Source organism: Dermacentor variabilis, chromosome 3, assembly GCF_050947875.1.
Source record: "Dermacentor variabilis isolate Ectoservices chromosome 3, ASM5094787v1, whole genome shotgun sequence".
NCBI lineage: Eukaryota > Metazoa > Arthropoda > Arachnida > Ixodida > Ixodidae > Dermacentor > Dermacentor variabilis.
The window spans coordinates 110,810,935-110,824,763 of NC_134570.1; the positions used below are offsets into that span (position 1 = coordinate 110,810,935).

The window sequence follows — 13,829 nt, forward strand, 5'->3', positions numbered from 1 at the left end:
ACCATGGCGCTTATTCTCATATTTTGCCAATACATCAAGCAACTGCAGTGACTTGGCTCCTCTTACCCATATAGCTTTAAGTGAAATAAGTAAGTTATGTGAAATCTTTCGACTGACCCACAGTCCACCCCTTACCTAATACCCCATTATTAGGAGCATTTTAGGTATTCGAGAAAAATAGATAACTAAAAGCTCACCAATAATATGCGCAGGTTCAAGGAGCACACTACGAAAGACACTTGTTCGAAGATGTGAACAAACAAGCATCCCTGATCCTGAAGCCCGTAGGGAGAGGCGATTATCACATTGTGAGTAAACATTTATCTCAAACTAAAACAATATTAGTACAACGCAGGTTCTCTTTATACGCCCTTTAATTCGCATGGGACATTCATATTTTGTTCTGTACTCTGAATGAATTTCGCAGTTCTCGCTTTTTTTAAATTGATCAAAGATAGCCCTTATGACTGTGAAACAGTGTGGTATACAAACTGCAAATATAAAAAACCTTATCTGCTTCGGGTACTCAAACCCATCTCATTCGTTCAGACAGGGATGGTAAATTTCACTCATAGAATTGAGCCTTGCCGAATTTGGGAACGATCTTCTCAAGAACAACTAGCCCACCGAATATCAAGAATTGAGACCCCAACTGGCAGCTATGATTTCGTGGATAAAGTTGGTAAGTCTTGAACCTTCTTAGTCGCAATTTATGTACTATTAAAAGAGGTGCGACTCAACTGCTGCTTACCATTTTTATTAAAGTGACGCTGAAGGAAAATAGTTAAATAGATGGATTATTCGCCTAGAAATTTATCATGGTTCTTTGCGTACTAACGTATCGCTGCAGTGCGCAAATAGTGGCCGACGAAGGTCCAGTTGCTGCTGCTGAATTTGTGCAGCCCATGCCAAAACGGATGAGCTGACGTACTCTACGCATGTCCTGCCTCTATGCAGCTCTTTGGGAATCAGCCAGTTCTGACGACACATGAGTGGTGCCTGGTACATAGCTTTGAATCTGGCCTCTTTGGCATGGTGGCACTATCTGTCAAGGACGTTCAAGAAAAATTTGCGAATTATTGCCCTCTAAACCAGCTTACTATGACATGATGTGTAAGGTAGCCATGGTTTCTGGGCTCAAAGATCACTGTGCCAACAAACATCGTCCGCTTCGAGCTGCAATCGAATATCTAAAAGTCTAATGAGATTTCCTTCTCGCATTTCATGGGTCCGAGTCAGCGGTAAATGGCACGTGTTGAACACGGCACGCGTTTTAACGGCAACAGTGACAAAGTCAACTATATCGCACTCAAGCATGACCAGAAAATCAACGGCGTATCTAAAAATTATTTTGACGCAGGTAATTCAAAACAGTGTCTGCCTTGGTCAAATAAAAGTCGCTTAATGGAGACGAGATACAAGTCCCGATTGACACCCTTTCTTTGTGCAGATAAACATCTTCGTTCCACTCAACAAATGTGGATGTCAAGTATAAGTACGACAGGTCGAGGAAACCCCCTGCATTACCGCAAGCATTCTGCTGGATTTAGGTTCATTCACGCGATCAATGAGTTCATTTACACACTGAAGCAATTCCTTCTGGGGAAGCGAGTCATATAAATCTCTAGAAGAATTTGAGTTGGCACTGTCTGCAACATTTAGAGAACTGAATGACTTCGAGAGAACAAGCACTTCTCTGTGTTTCTTGTGGTCCCGTCTTCGTTCGCGATTAGTGTTGCTAGAACTGACGAACTCATTATTACGTAAGCCTACTATTTCAATCTACCTCTACTTAATAATTTCCTTTATTGTCCCTTTAAGGTATCTGCACCAGGTGAAATATTTTACTAATATATACTCTGTAGTCACCCTATTTGATGGGCATTCGTCATTGTGCAATCTTTTTTGGAATGTGTATGGCCGACATGAAATATGTGAACTTGGTTTCTGCACATCCACAACTCTCTTGCAATTTTTGTTCGCGATCACCCTCATTCTAGTGTGGGAGCAAGATAGAGCAGTACTCTCCGCCACAAGCGATTTTAGTTGGTAACAACTTTATTTATAGCCATGCAGAGCTATCGCCAACGCGGCCTTAGGTCTCCCACGTGGGGACGTCGAGGTGTTGCCTCACCACCTCCTCGCGGGCCTGCTGGAGAGTCCAGATTTGGTGGCCGAGCCTGGGGCTGCTCAAGGCAGTGGCCCACCTCGGCGTAAGGGTTTCGGAGTTAGCGCCATGCGGGTATTTGTTACAGACCTAGAGCATACGAGTTAAAGTGGCTATACCAGTGTGGCAGACCTTGCATATATTTGTCGGGTATGTACCAGGGTAGAGCCTGTGGTATTGTGCCGGGTTAGGGTACGCGAGCAGCTGCAGTTGTCTGAGGGCCGCCGCCTGCGCCCTGTCCAGCTTGCCGCTGGGCGGAGGGAAGGTTCGGTGGTCCAGGCAGAGGCGAGGCCTTGGTAATTTTGTTGTAGCTCGTCAAGCAGTCTTTGGTGCTGTCCCATGCACGACGGTCGCTGGCGCGGTTCACGAGCTCGCGCACCATGGCGTGTGCCGTCTCGTTTCGGTTGCGATGTGTCTCCGATACTTCTCCCATGTGCGTCGGGAACCACTGGATTCTAGTTTGAAAATCTACCTCCCACGGACTTGCCGATCGCTCAGTAGTCGGGCCGCCCTCCGTGAGATCCATCTTTTGGCGAAGTTTCTGACGCTTGTCGCGAGTCGCAGAGAACCATCGGGCACGTCGTATCCGTGATGGCGAGTTCCATCGCCGCTTCCTCCGCTTCTTCTGCGCGCTCGCACGCTACACATGCCGATATGTGCTTTTGCCTCTCGAATCGACGACCGGAACCACGAATCGCGAGCGTTCTGCGTATTCCGCGGCGTCAACGAGCCGTGTCCCCGTTTCGTCTCCGTGGGTGTGTAGGAGAGCTCTGGCCCTCGCCACTCTTTTTCGCCGGTTATGTTCCGGGTGGGCGTTACATGGAATCGGGTCGACTCTTAGTGTTTGTCTGATCTCGTACCGAACGACGACTTTCTGGCCTGTTTTTGCGCGATAACGGATGCCGAGACTTTCCATAATCTGGCGTCCCGATTTCGTGCCCACTAATCTTTCTAGTTGTCATGTGCCCTGCGCCTCGGCGATTTCGCTAAATGTGTTGTGAAGTCCGAACAGAAGCAGGCGGTGAGTGCTTGTGGACTCGTGTACACCCAGCGGTATCTTGTACATCCAGCAGTTGAGGACGTTGATCTTGGCTTCATCTCCCTTGTGCAACTTGTGGAATACCGCTACATACTCAATATGATACATGACGAAAGAGCGTATGAGTCGTGTGAGACTCGCCTCCCTCATTCCGTTTCTTCTGCGAGTTACCCTCTTGAGTACACTCATGGCGTTAGCCGTCTTGTAATCGTTTCGCCGTTGACGCCATTGGCTTCCATTGTCATGGCGAGGACCCTAGTTATCTTCACTATCGGGATGCTTGCTCCGTTTGTCGTCCGTAGTGTGATCTTTTGGTATTCTCGCCCGGTCGCCGCCGCATTCCGGCCAAACGAGGGTGGTCTGCGCCTCTACGTGGGGCGGCAGAGTAGGAGTTCCTACGTTTTCGGGGAACATCGTAACGCCGTACCCACGAGGTATTTCTCTATTGGGTGGAGTGCTCATTGCAGCGCCGTATCGATGCCACCATCGCTGCCTTCGTGCACACAGATGGTAATGTCATCGGCGTATATGGTGTGACGAATATCTTTGAGTTATTGTAGCTTTTCTGCTAGCGCGATCATGACCAGGTGGAAGAGCGTGGCCGAGATGAGCGAGCTCTGCGGGGTACCGGTGCTTCCCAGCGTTCGCTCTTCTAGCTGGAGGTGCCCTGCCACTAAAACAGCTCCCCTGTCTGTCAAGAAATCTTTTACGTACTTGTACGTGCGTGCACCTAGGTTTTGCTGCGATATCTGGTGTAAGATAGCCGCGCGCGCGATTCTATCGAACGCGCTCTAGAGGTGGAGGCCGAAACTTGCGCTGGGGCCTCTTGTCTTGCGGCCGAGCACCTGGTGCTTCAGTTGTAGCATTGCGTCTTGCGTGGACAGGTAGGGGCGGAATCCAATGATGGATGGTGGGTATGCCACTTTCTTTTCTAAGTGAGGCTGCCACCGGTAAAGCAGTGCGTGCTCCATGGTCTTGCCGATGCACGACATTAGCGATAGGGGGCGAATGTTCTCGAGGCTCGGCGCTTTGCCGGGCTGCGGGAATAGTGTCGTTCTCGCAGTTTTCCGCTGTTGCGGGAAACTGCTGCGCTGCCTGCAGTCATTAATGAATGCCCTCAACTGTTCCACAGATCTGTCGTCGAGATTATTCAGCGCGCGATTCGACACTCCGTCGCGGCCTGGCGCCGATATGCTGCGGCGGTTGTGCAGCGCCGTCCTGATCTCTTTTGCGCTGAAGTCTTCATCCAATTATGCGTTCGGATCCCCCTCATATGGGCCGTGCTGTGAGGTCGAAGTCTGTGGCAGTTACTTCGATCGTAACCGGACGGTCACTGCATCTTCACCGTGCTTCTCGAGCTCCCTGTGTAACAGACGTACGAGGCAGTTTGCTCTAGTGGGTCTTCGTTTTGACGAACAGATACCTGAATAGACCCGCCGTGGTTGATCAGTGACTATGGTGTGGGGCTGCTGAGCACGAGGTCAAGGGATCGAATCCCCGCCACGGCGGCCGCATTCCGATGGAGGCAAAATGCGAACACCCGTGTGCTTAGATTTAGGTGCACGTTAAAGATCCGCGGGTGGTCGAAATTTCCGGAGTCCTTTACTACGGCGTGCCTCATAATCAGAAAGTGGTTCTGGCACGTAAAACCCCATAATTAGATTCCATGGTTTCCCGTTGTGTAGTTGGCCGTCGACTGCATATCACAACTCGCGCCATTGCCGGTGGTTGAGCGTTCGGCAGTGTTCCTCGATATTGCGGCTGATCTCCGCTGTTTTCTTCCTGAATCTCTGATTGAGTCTCTGTCACTTCCACCTGGCAAGGAACGAGTTTTTCGCCTCGATGAGGTGTACCGGGCGGCTGTCCACCTGGTCCGTGGGACTGTCGGCTGCCAACCTCGGTTTCGTCGGTACTGGTTGACGCTTTGGCGTGCGCGACCAGCGAGCGGGTCCAGGCTTCGATGTCCACGATCGTATGTCCTGAAGACTGTTGTTGGTCTCGTTTCTTTTTAATATCTTCCCTGTCAGTCAATATGAATTTTTGCTTACTTGCCCTGCGCCTTTACCACCGTCCGGACGTGTGTTTTGAAGATCATGTGGTCGCCCTCCATGTCGGTGTTTTAATGCGACAGCGCTAAGGAGCTCGCGTCGCACAAAAGCCGGCGTCGTCGTCGGCGTTGGCCATGAGCCAAAACTTCCGGAAGGCAATTCATAAATAAAACAACCTGCAAGAAGGGTTGGGTTGGAATCGAACCAGCGTCTCCAAAGTGAGAGACGGAGACGCTACCATTCAGCCATGAATTGGATGATTAAAGGCGGGACAAAAACGCCTCTAGTGAATGCGGTGTTGCCTTAGAAGCGTGCCGTAGAAAGTTATACTGCGGTGTATGTCGGTGATTATGACCTTGTAAATTACAGAAGTCGCAGTTAAACGCGTCGCGAAATACATTTCCGCTACATTTCTTCTGCGCTTGCCGCACACGCAGAGCCATCTTGCGGCAAACACAGAAGATCCCCTCCTCGTAATGTACGGCGCTGCCCCGACAGGTGGCGCGCCATTCGCCCACTTCTCGCTTTCGTCTCGCTTGAGCGCATTGGGGCTGTGCGGAGACCGGGGCGGGGCGTGTCGCGGCCCGGCTGGCCGTGCCGATCACGTTTGGTTCGCATAGATCGTTTCCCCCGCCGAGGCAACGAGTTCTTTCGTTTGTTCCGTTTGGTCAGGCGCACGTTTCGTTACCGCGCCGAAGGTTCCGTTGCTCGGCGCTCACCGCGTGATTGGTGGGTGCAAAGTCCGATGCGGGGCGCCTCATAAGTGATGGCGGCGCCGTAGCGCATTGTCTTACACACCTCGGCGGCTCGACGGGAATGCTGTCGCATTCCATTCCTGAAGGCGCAGCTTAAGCGTCCTCCAATTTTCTTCCACGTGGTGGTCGTGGCCCCAGCATTTCGGACGAACATCCGGACCGGGATCGTGTCCTCGGTGAGGGTGTTGGTGATTCTGATCAGGTGCGCAGCATCCGTAAGTAACGTGAAGTCGAGTTCCTCCGCGTCGTGCCCGAGTTGTCTTCCCTTGGCCAGGCTGTATCCGTAATCCCACGCCGCGTCTGCCGCGTTGAAATCGCCCTCTGCAATCAGCGTCCAGGACTCGGCAATCTTGAGCGCCTTCTAAAACAGCGGCCGGAAGCGTTGTCGGTGTTTCGACGGGCTGCTGTATACGTTCAGTATGAATATGCTTTGTATGCTCCGCTTAGTGGGTATCAGTGCGATGAGCACGTGTTCCATCTGGAAGCCGCTTAGTTCGTGGTTAACGAATGTGAGACACTCACCGAACGCGCGTGCGCACACCCCTCCCCTCGATTTTGCTGCCGTGCGTTTTGTAGCCTGTTAATGTAGCCGCGTTGGCGATTGTTTCTTGGAGTAATATAATGTCCGCTTTACGTGTTGCGTGCCGGGTGTTTTCTTGTACAACCGCCTTTTTGCCGGCGAAGCCGCGGCAGTTCCACTGCTATATTACTATGTCTTGATTATCGCTGGCCATGTTGATGCTGATGAGAGTTACCCGGCTGCCCTTGATAGTGGGTTGGTACCGCATCACTGCTCGCCGGTACGTATCCATGTCGCGTGAATTCGGAGCGATTCTTTATTATCTGCATCATTCCTTCGAGATTACTGGTCCTGTTTCCGAGCCCAAGGGCTGTTGCGTGTAGGGTCTCAATGGTACTTTGCATGGTGCACAGCATTTTCTTGATGTCTCTAATTTGAACTCGCTCCTGGCTCTCGAAACCACCCTCGTGCTGTTGCTGGTGTATCGCCCATTTCTTCAGGGTCGGCGCGTCCGCGTGAGCAACCCTTGCCTGCACCGGCTGTTGTGCGTTCTGTTTGTTTTGTTCAGCTAGGGCACGCTCGCGTCTTAGTTCTCGCATCTCTTGCATTAGTTTTTGACTAGTTCGTTCATAGCCGCGTTCTCTTCCCTTAGCAACTCTAAAATCCCATTATGGGCCTTTTGATTTTGCTCTGGGACTTCAGGTGCTTTTGCGACCTCCTCCCGCGCGATGCCCCGTACACTGTCTGCTTAGTTCACCTTGTCTCCGGGAGCTGGTGTCCTGGATCTGGATATTGTCGCAGCTCGGCTGTGCCTTTGCCGGCTGCGGGACTGGGACCGGCCGCGCGATGGTGGCGCGGATATGAGTCAGGGCTGCTGGATGGGCGGGAAGTTTTCCTGTGTCACTTGTCACGTGCATTTTGGCGCATCATCGTCGTCTGCGAATCACGTGCGGAGTTTTGTACTTGCTTTGCAGGTGTCGTCGGCCGTCATGCGAGCGCCGCCGCACAGATTACACTTGGGTGAACATTGCTGTCCCTGGTACAGCAGTAGGGCGCTGCTGTCCCTGGTACAGTGACAGCAGTGCTCAACCAAGTGTAATCGCAACCCCTACAAATGCGGTTGGCAGGATTTGCGCAAACGTCCATGCGGTGGCTGAGGCGTCCGCACTGGTAACAGATGTCAATTTTCTTGCGTCGTACCTGACGAGGCTAGGCACCTTGAGTCCTTCGAAAGCAATGACAACCGTGGTCGTAGTGCATATGCGTTTGGTCGCCAGTGCCAGTGGATTTCTCGGTTTTACTATGTTCTCGTCCAGTGCTCTGGGTCCGTCCTCAATAGCGATGCGTGAAATCACTCCCTTGGTTGTGTCATCGGGTGCCGTTTCGTACGCGTTGACTTCGTGCGTTTCCCTTGAATTTGCCGCTTTTTGGCGCAGCTGTCCGCGTTTGTTCGCTTCGGAGTGCTGACGACGACGATGTTCTGGTGTAAGTTCGGACAGACCGTGTCTCCCGCCCTTTCTTCTCCCGTTAGGCCGCGGCCGCGAAGATTGCGGCGGGGACCCTCGGGGCACCCACCTTAACAATGGCGAGGCCGCCTTGTGGACGAACCACCATTTTGATTTCCTCCTTCGGTAGTCTGGACATGTGTCCCGCTTCGGTAACCTCTCCTTCGACATGCTTGGGTTTCGTACCTTGCTCGCCGGTGCCAGGCGCGTTCGTTCTTGCATTGATGTTGCGCGTCGAGTTCCCACCGCGGTCTCGGGGTCTCGAACGCCGTGCTCCGGTGTTATTCAATCCGGCTTCTTCTGTAATTTTGTTGGCGAAAATATCTTCCCCCATCACTTACACGTTCATTCTTGAGTCACGTTCATCGGATTGTAGCGCTTCGTTGGTAAGAGTCCATATACGTGGCACCGCGTCCGTCGGCGGCGCGTTGTTGTTGCGCTGGCTAGGCCTAGCGTTTGGCGCACACGCCACGACCTAGCGACGCCAAGGCCTGGTCGGAGCACAAAATGTTCAAAAAGATCTTGGGGAAGAATGGTGACCTGCCTCAAAATTGGGTATCCGTCGACGCCTCCCTACTTGGCGAGGAAGAGAAAGATTGGCGGGGAAATACTGTTGAAATCGCAGCGAAAGCATTTGTAGAAGACAGAGCTGATGTGAACACGTCCGCTCTCCTCGGATACCGCAGCGCCTCCCCCCACAAGCGATAACAAAAAAAAGGAGGTCAACAATCACACACAAAAGATTCTTCATTAAAGAATATCTTAAAGCTTTCAGAGAGTTTCCGCATGCTAATGTCTCAGTCAACTCCCTGAGCTGTTTTATTGAGGCAAAAGGACTATCGTCGATTGTTTCTCGTGCATGTCGATCAAATCGGGCTGGTTGGTACCAGCTTTTGCGAGGGAACAGCGCTTAAGAACGGGACAAGGGAGAGGGCACGCACGAGCGCTCGTGTTTGTTGTCTCTCTTGTTCCATAAAAGTTCCTGCTAATGTTTCATTTCTTTCTGTTTCTTTTTCAGAAAGCGAGCTCGGAAATGATCCCCAGTATGCAAAAATTGGTATGTCTCTGCATGATTATGAGCTTGTCATGCAGAGTGCAACATGGCAGGCTCTTCTGATCGCTTGTTTACAGAAAGTCGGGAACTTCCGCCATACTATACTGTAGAGATGCACTTCATCATGGGTATCAATCACAGCGCCTTCTTTGGGAATGAAACGGAAGAGCGTGTGGCCTATGCAATGGTATTCATGCACTCGGTAAGCGGCATGCAGAAAGCTTCGGCGTCTACGTCATTTGTCGTCTGCTCCTTCCTATTACGCTTTGGATGCTCTGAGTTTTGATCGATGGTCAATAAGAAACGAAAATTACCTCACGCTAGATTTATATATAACTGTTTAAAACCTTGATCAGCGCCTTGTTACGCAACAATATAAGGAAAGGTGGGCTTGTTATCGAATTGCTAATAGAAGACAATATATTCTGGTTATCTCGTTTTCGGCACCCAGTGCGGTATTTGTGCCATCATAAAGCGGAGGTTGCAAGGCATCAGAGAAGCTGCGACATTTGATGTCATTTAGGTCATATTGATCAGGAAAGAATACTCTGACTACTGCAATGCGTATATTGCTTCGTAGTGAAAAAAGCTTCCGCTAAATCAATATGTTTGAAAGTTGGAAAATGATCCGAATACGAAGTCGAATTAGCATTCCTGCATGTTCTGGTTCTTGAACGTTCGTACAATGTACATCTAGCCCAGTATAATAGAGTTAACCAAAAATTAAAAATAAGTTTTGCAAACAATTGTTTTGGCGTACGTTGCTCATTTCAAAATCAAATTAAAGCGTATAAGTGCCTTTTTGGTACCACCGGAATAGGTGAACTGTCTGCGCTTTCGTGTATGTGAAAACTTCAAACTACTACTCCGGCAAATATAAGGTAATACACTCATGACGCAATGTCGCGCCGCTATAAACGTATGCACGGTGTAGTTTTCTTCGCCATTTGTAGGTGAGCCTTCGGCTGCAGCAGCTCGAACCTCCCGCTCGGATAGGCTTAACAGTAGTCGAAGGACTGCAGGTAAGAAAGTGACGTTGGAGTTCTTATTTTGTCATTAACAGAATACTCTTTGCAGATCGTACAACCTTATTTTCAGCTAAATGGGGATGGAAATGTCCTGGCATACCAAACCTTGGATAAATTGGGCCAGTACGCACACAACAGCCCAATATCCAACAGGTCTGATATCATCTATATGGCAACAAGGTGATAATTTATATTTAGTAATGCATGCAAAGCGAAAGCATTCCTTAATGTGAATTATTTATTCTGTCTAACCGAGCAAAACTATACACACACAAACACGCATATATATATATATATATATATATATATATATATATATATATATATGTGTGTGTGTGTATGTTGTTACGCCCACGAACGGCCTAACTTTGAAGCCGGTTAGAGATAGATGCGATGGCCTTGAGCAGCTGAGCGCCCCGCGCATACTGTTTGTTGAGGCGTGAACCCACTATGCACGTAAGAGCATCACAATATATATATATATATATATATATATCGTATGAAGATTGTGTGATCGTTCACCACCTGCAGGAAGTTATGTTTCAGGCACTTTTATTTCAATTCATTTATCGTTCTTCTATTTCATTTATTCAGCGCAAGTAGTTTCCCCTATGTTGTCCTTGGTGTAAGTGTTTGTTGGCTTTTGTATTACTAATAAAAATAAGGCCCCTCGGTTAACCCCCGTTTTATGTATATACATATACTCTGGTAGGTAGAAAGATAGACAGAGAGATAGGTAGATATTGTGGGCGCCTATATAGCTTTACTTTTTGAAGGTGACCGTTTTTTCACAGAATTATTGCAGTTACCAATTTGTGAGTCAGCCCGAGAAGCGCTTACTGTAGCCGATTTTTTATTGTAGGTGATCGGACAACGCAAGCATCTTCTTTCATCACATTAAGAGTTCATAACTAACAGCGTAGATTTCCGTATAGAGGTGAGCCCAAGCGACTTCTCTGGAATACAGACAGTTCTACTTGTATCAAACATTAGCAAACTATTGACCCTATTAGCAAACTAATTTGACCCTCAAGTTTAGATTCGATGGCTGACTGCGGTGGTCGCAGCTGTCCTTGCAATTGGAGGGATAGAAAGAGATAAGGAAGGTAGAGATATTAGCCAGCCAAGAGTCCATCCACTAGGCGACCCTACGTTGCGGAAAAGGGAGAAAGGGAATAGAAAGAACGACCGGAGCGAGAGAGGGTAGAGAAACGTGCATAGACAAAGCTACAAATTAAAAGGCGCTTGTTAAAGCCAGATGTTGTCAGACAGCACAAAATGGCTTCACTGCCTCGTCAGCCGTATGTCGCTACCCTTGCGATTAGCATTGGTTATTCTCGTTGGTTTAGAGTGTTATTCTCAACTCATAGATCGATGAACTGTTTGATTTTTTGGTTCTTCCGCGTCATCGCACCACAGACGGACAGAGAGTGGGACAGACAGACAGACAGACAGACAGACAGACAGACCGACAGACAGACCGACAGACAGACAGACAGACAGACAGACAGACAGACAGACAGACAGACAGACAGACAGACAGACAGACAGACAGACAGACAGACAGACAGACAGACAGACAGACAGACAGACAGACAGACAGACAGACAGACAGACAGACAGACAGACAGACAGACAGACAGACAGACAGACAGACAGACAGACAGACTTAACCCGCCGTGGTTGCTCAGTGGCTATGGTGTTGGGCTGCTGAGCACGAGGTCACGGGATCGAATCCCGGCCACGGCGGCCTCATTTCGATGGGGGCGAAATGCGAAAACACCCGTGTGCTTAGATTTAGCTGCACGTTAAAGAACCCCAGGTGGTCAAAATTTCCGGAGTCCTCCACTACGGCGTGCTTCATAATCAGGAAGTGGTTTTGGCATGTAAAACCCCATAATTACATTATTACAGGCAGACGGACGGACGGACAGACATCGAAGTTGTGGGTTAACTAACTTGCCAAACTGCAACTACTTTAATCACTGAATTACTGTAATCAGCGTGCTAAAACAGGCGTTTTCGCAAATGAAATAAAATGTGTTGCATTAGCCCCTCTGATTGAAAAAGGTGATCCGCAAATTTTGTTAAATTACGGAATTATTTTTATATTATCTTTTTATAGCAAAAGCTCGAAAAACTGTTTGATTGGTTTGTTGGAAGACCTTTCCAAGTTTACTGTTATGTCATAATACGAATCTAATGACTATTCAGGTCTTCAAAAGAAGACACAATTAACTTTTGCCGAAAATATTAGGTACGCTTTAGAGATAGGCGACATTTCCGGTCCTGCATTAGGATATTGCGGTCCAACGTTTAATTCAACATTACCTCACCAACAGGCTCAAGGTTGCGCAAAAGAACAGTCTTCTTTCTGTGTTCCATTTACTTAGAAAAGTTGTTTGCAACGATTTGCACTGGGCCTCCTGTATTTCGTCCATATATTAAACAAGCTTGCCGCCTGTCTTCCTTGTACCAATTTCATATACTGCGAAACCTTCACCATCAGTAATATCACCACAGCTGTGTCTAGAAAACGTATATTTTTTTCATGCATAGAATGCATCATAATGGTGGGCACGCATAATTAAGATTGTTTGAAAAAAACTGAACAAAGCTTGTAGAGACAGCTTGTATCTACTAAGCAAGATCCCTACTAAAATTATCAGATATGCACAATGTACGGCCGTCTAATAGGTACTATCTCCGAAAAAAATTGAAAATTTTTTTTGAGGAGTTATCCCGCTACAAAAACTTTACTGCAAGCGCTACACTTGCGCGTGTCGGGCTGCGGCCGCCGATTTTCTGGGCTGGTTTCCGTTGTTGTCGCTCTCAGAGTCAAACTCTGACGAAAAAGCAGTATCCTCAGACACGCCGCTGCTCGATCCATCGATAAAATCAGCAGCAGACGCAGCATACTCAAGATATCTACGATCTTTCCAAGCACGCCCTCTGCTTCAGGAGGCGGCCATTTTTGTTGTCTACTTTGACGATCGCGAGACTTCCGAGCGCGCTAGCAAATTACTTCCTGGCGAAAAAAAATCGAACTGCTTAGAAAACAAAAATATCGTACTCCTCCAATAGCGCAGTGTGTGCGTGAGGGCGCCGAAGGTCTCCAAAGCGGTGTTTCAAACCATCGTTAACGGTCTAACGATGCCCAATGGGCGCAGTAGAGAAAAACGTAATAATGCTCGCAAATAGCCTTCAGGAAGCAGCGCGAACTAGTCGCAGTAGTCGAGCGTTTTAGTTGTAGAAACATTTTGGCAACTGAAATTTCGGGTCAGGTTTACAAATCAATTTACTTACAGTAATTACACTTGCGTCCCTATTGCATATGCCTTATAGGTTTATTCACCTGAAGTAGTCGTTTAAGTGGCGCTCATTAAAGTGCGTTATACAGTGCGTGTAATTTGCTTTTCCGTCAAACAACGCCGTCGATTGAGGCAGAGGATGAGGAGCAGAATTCAGATTATTGAATTTGGAGGCTTAGGATGAACCTTGCTGATGTACGTGACAGACGAAAGTTCAGACATCTGGGGCAGGCCTCCATGCTTATGTACATTGAACAATGGTCATGATGACGGCGATATCTGTGATACTTTGTGGTGACGTGGACCTATTCTCAAAATTATTGAGGTTCACTCATATTTCATATGTAGAGGTATATCTTTACAATAGATGCTTTGGTTATGGGGTACGTTGAGGGGCAGGAA

At 48.6% G+C, this 13,829-nt stretch overlaps 1 protein-coding gene across 1 annotated transcript in view; it reads left to right on the forward strand.

Annotated features, from left to right (window-relative positions):
- Nucleotides 1–13,829, forward strand: part of LOC142576176 (venom metalloproteinase antarease TserMP_A-like) — an 81,114-nt gene that overhangs the window by 23,079 nt on the left and 44,206 nt on the right. Inside the window, exons 3-8 of the mRNA XM_075686170.1 lie at nucleotides 213–308; nucleotides 550–682; nucleotides 9,053–9,091; nucleotides 9,166–9,290; nucleotides 10,042–10,110; nucleotides 10,166–10,296. Of these exons, the coding sequence (XP_075542285.1) occupies nucleotides 213–308; nucleotides 550–682; nucleotides 9,053–9,091; nucleotides 9,166–9,290; nucleotides 10,042–10,110; nucleotides 10,166–10,296 (593 nt within the window). The remainder of the gene's footprint in view (nucleotides 1–212; nucleotides 309–549; nucleotides 683–9,052; nucleotides 9,092–9,165; nucleotides 9,291–10,041; nucleotides 10,111–10,165; nucleotides 10,297–13,829) is intronic.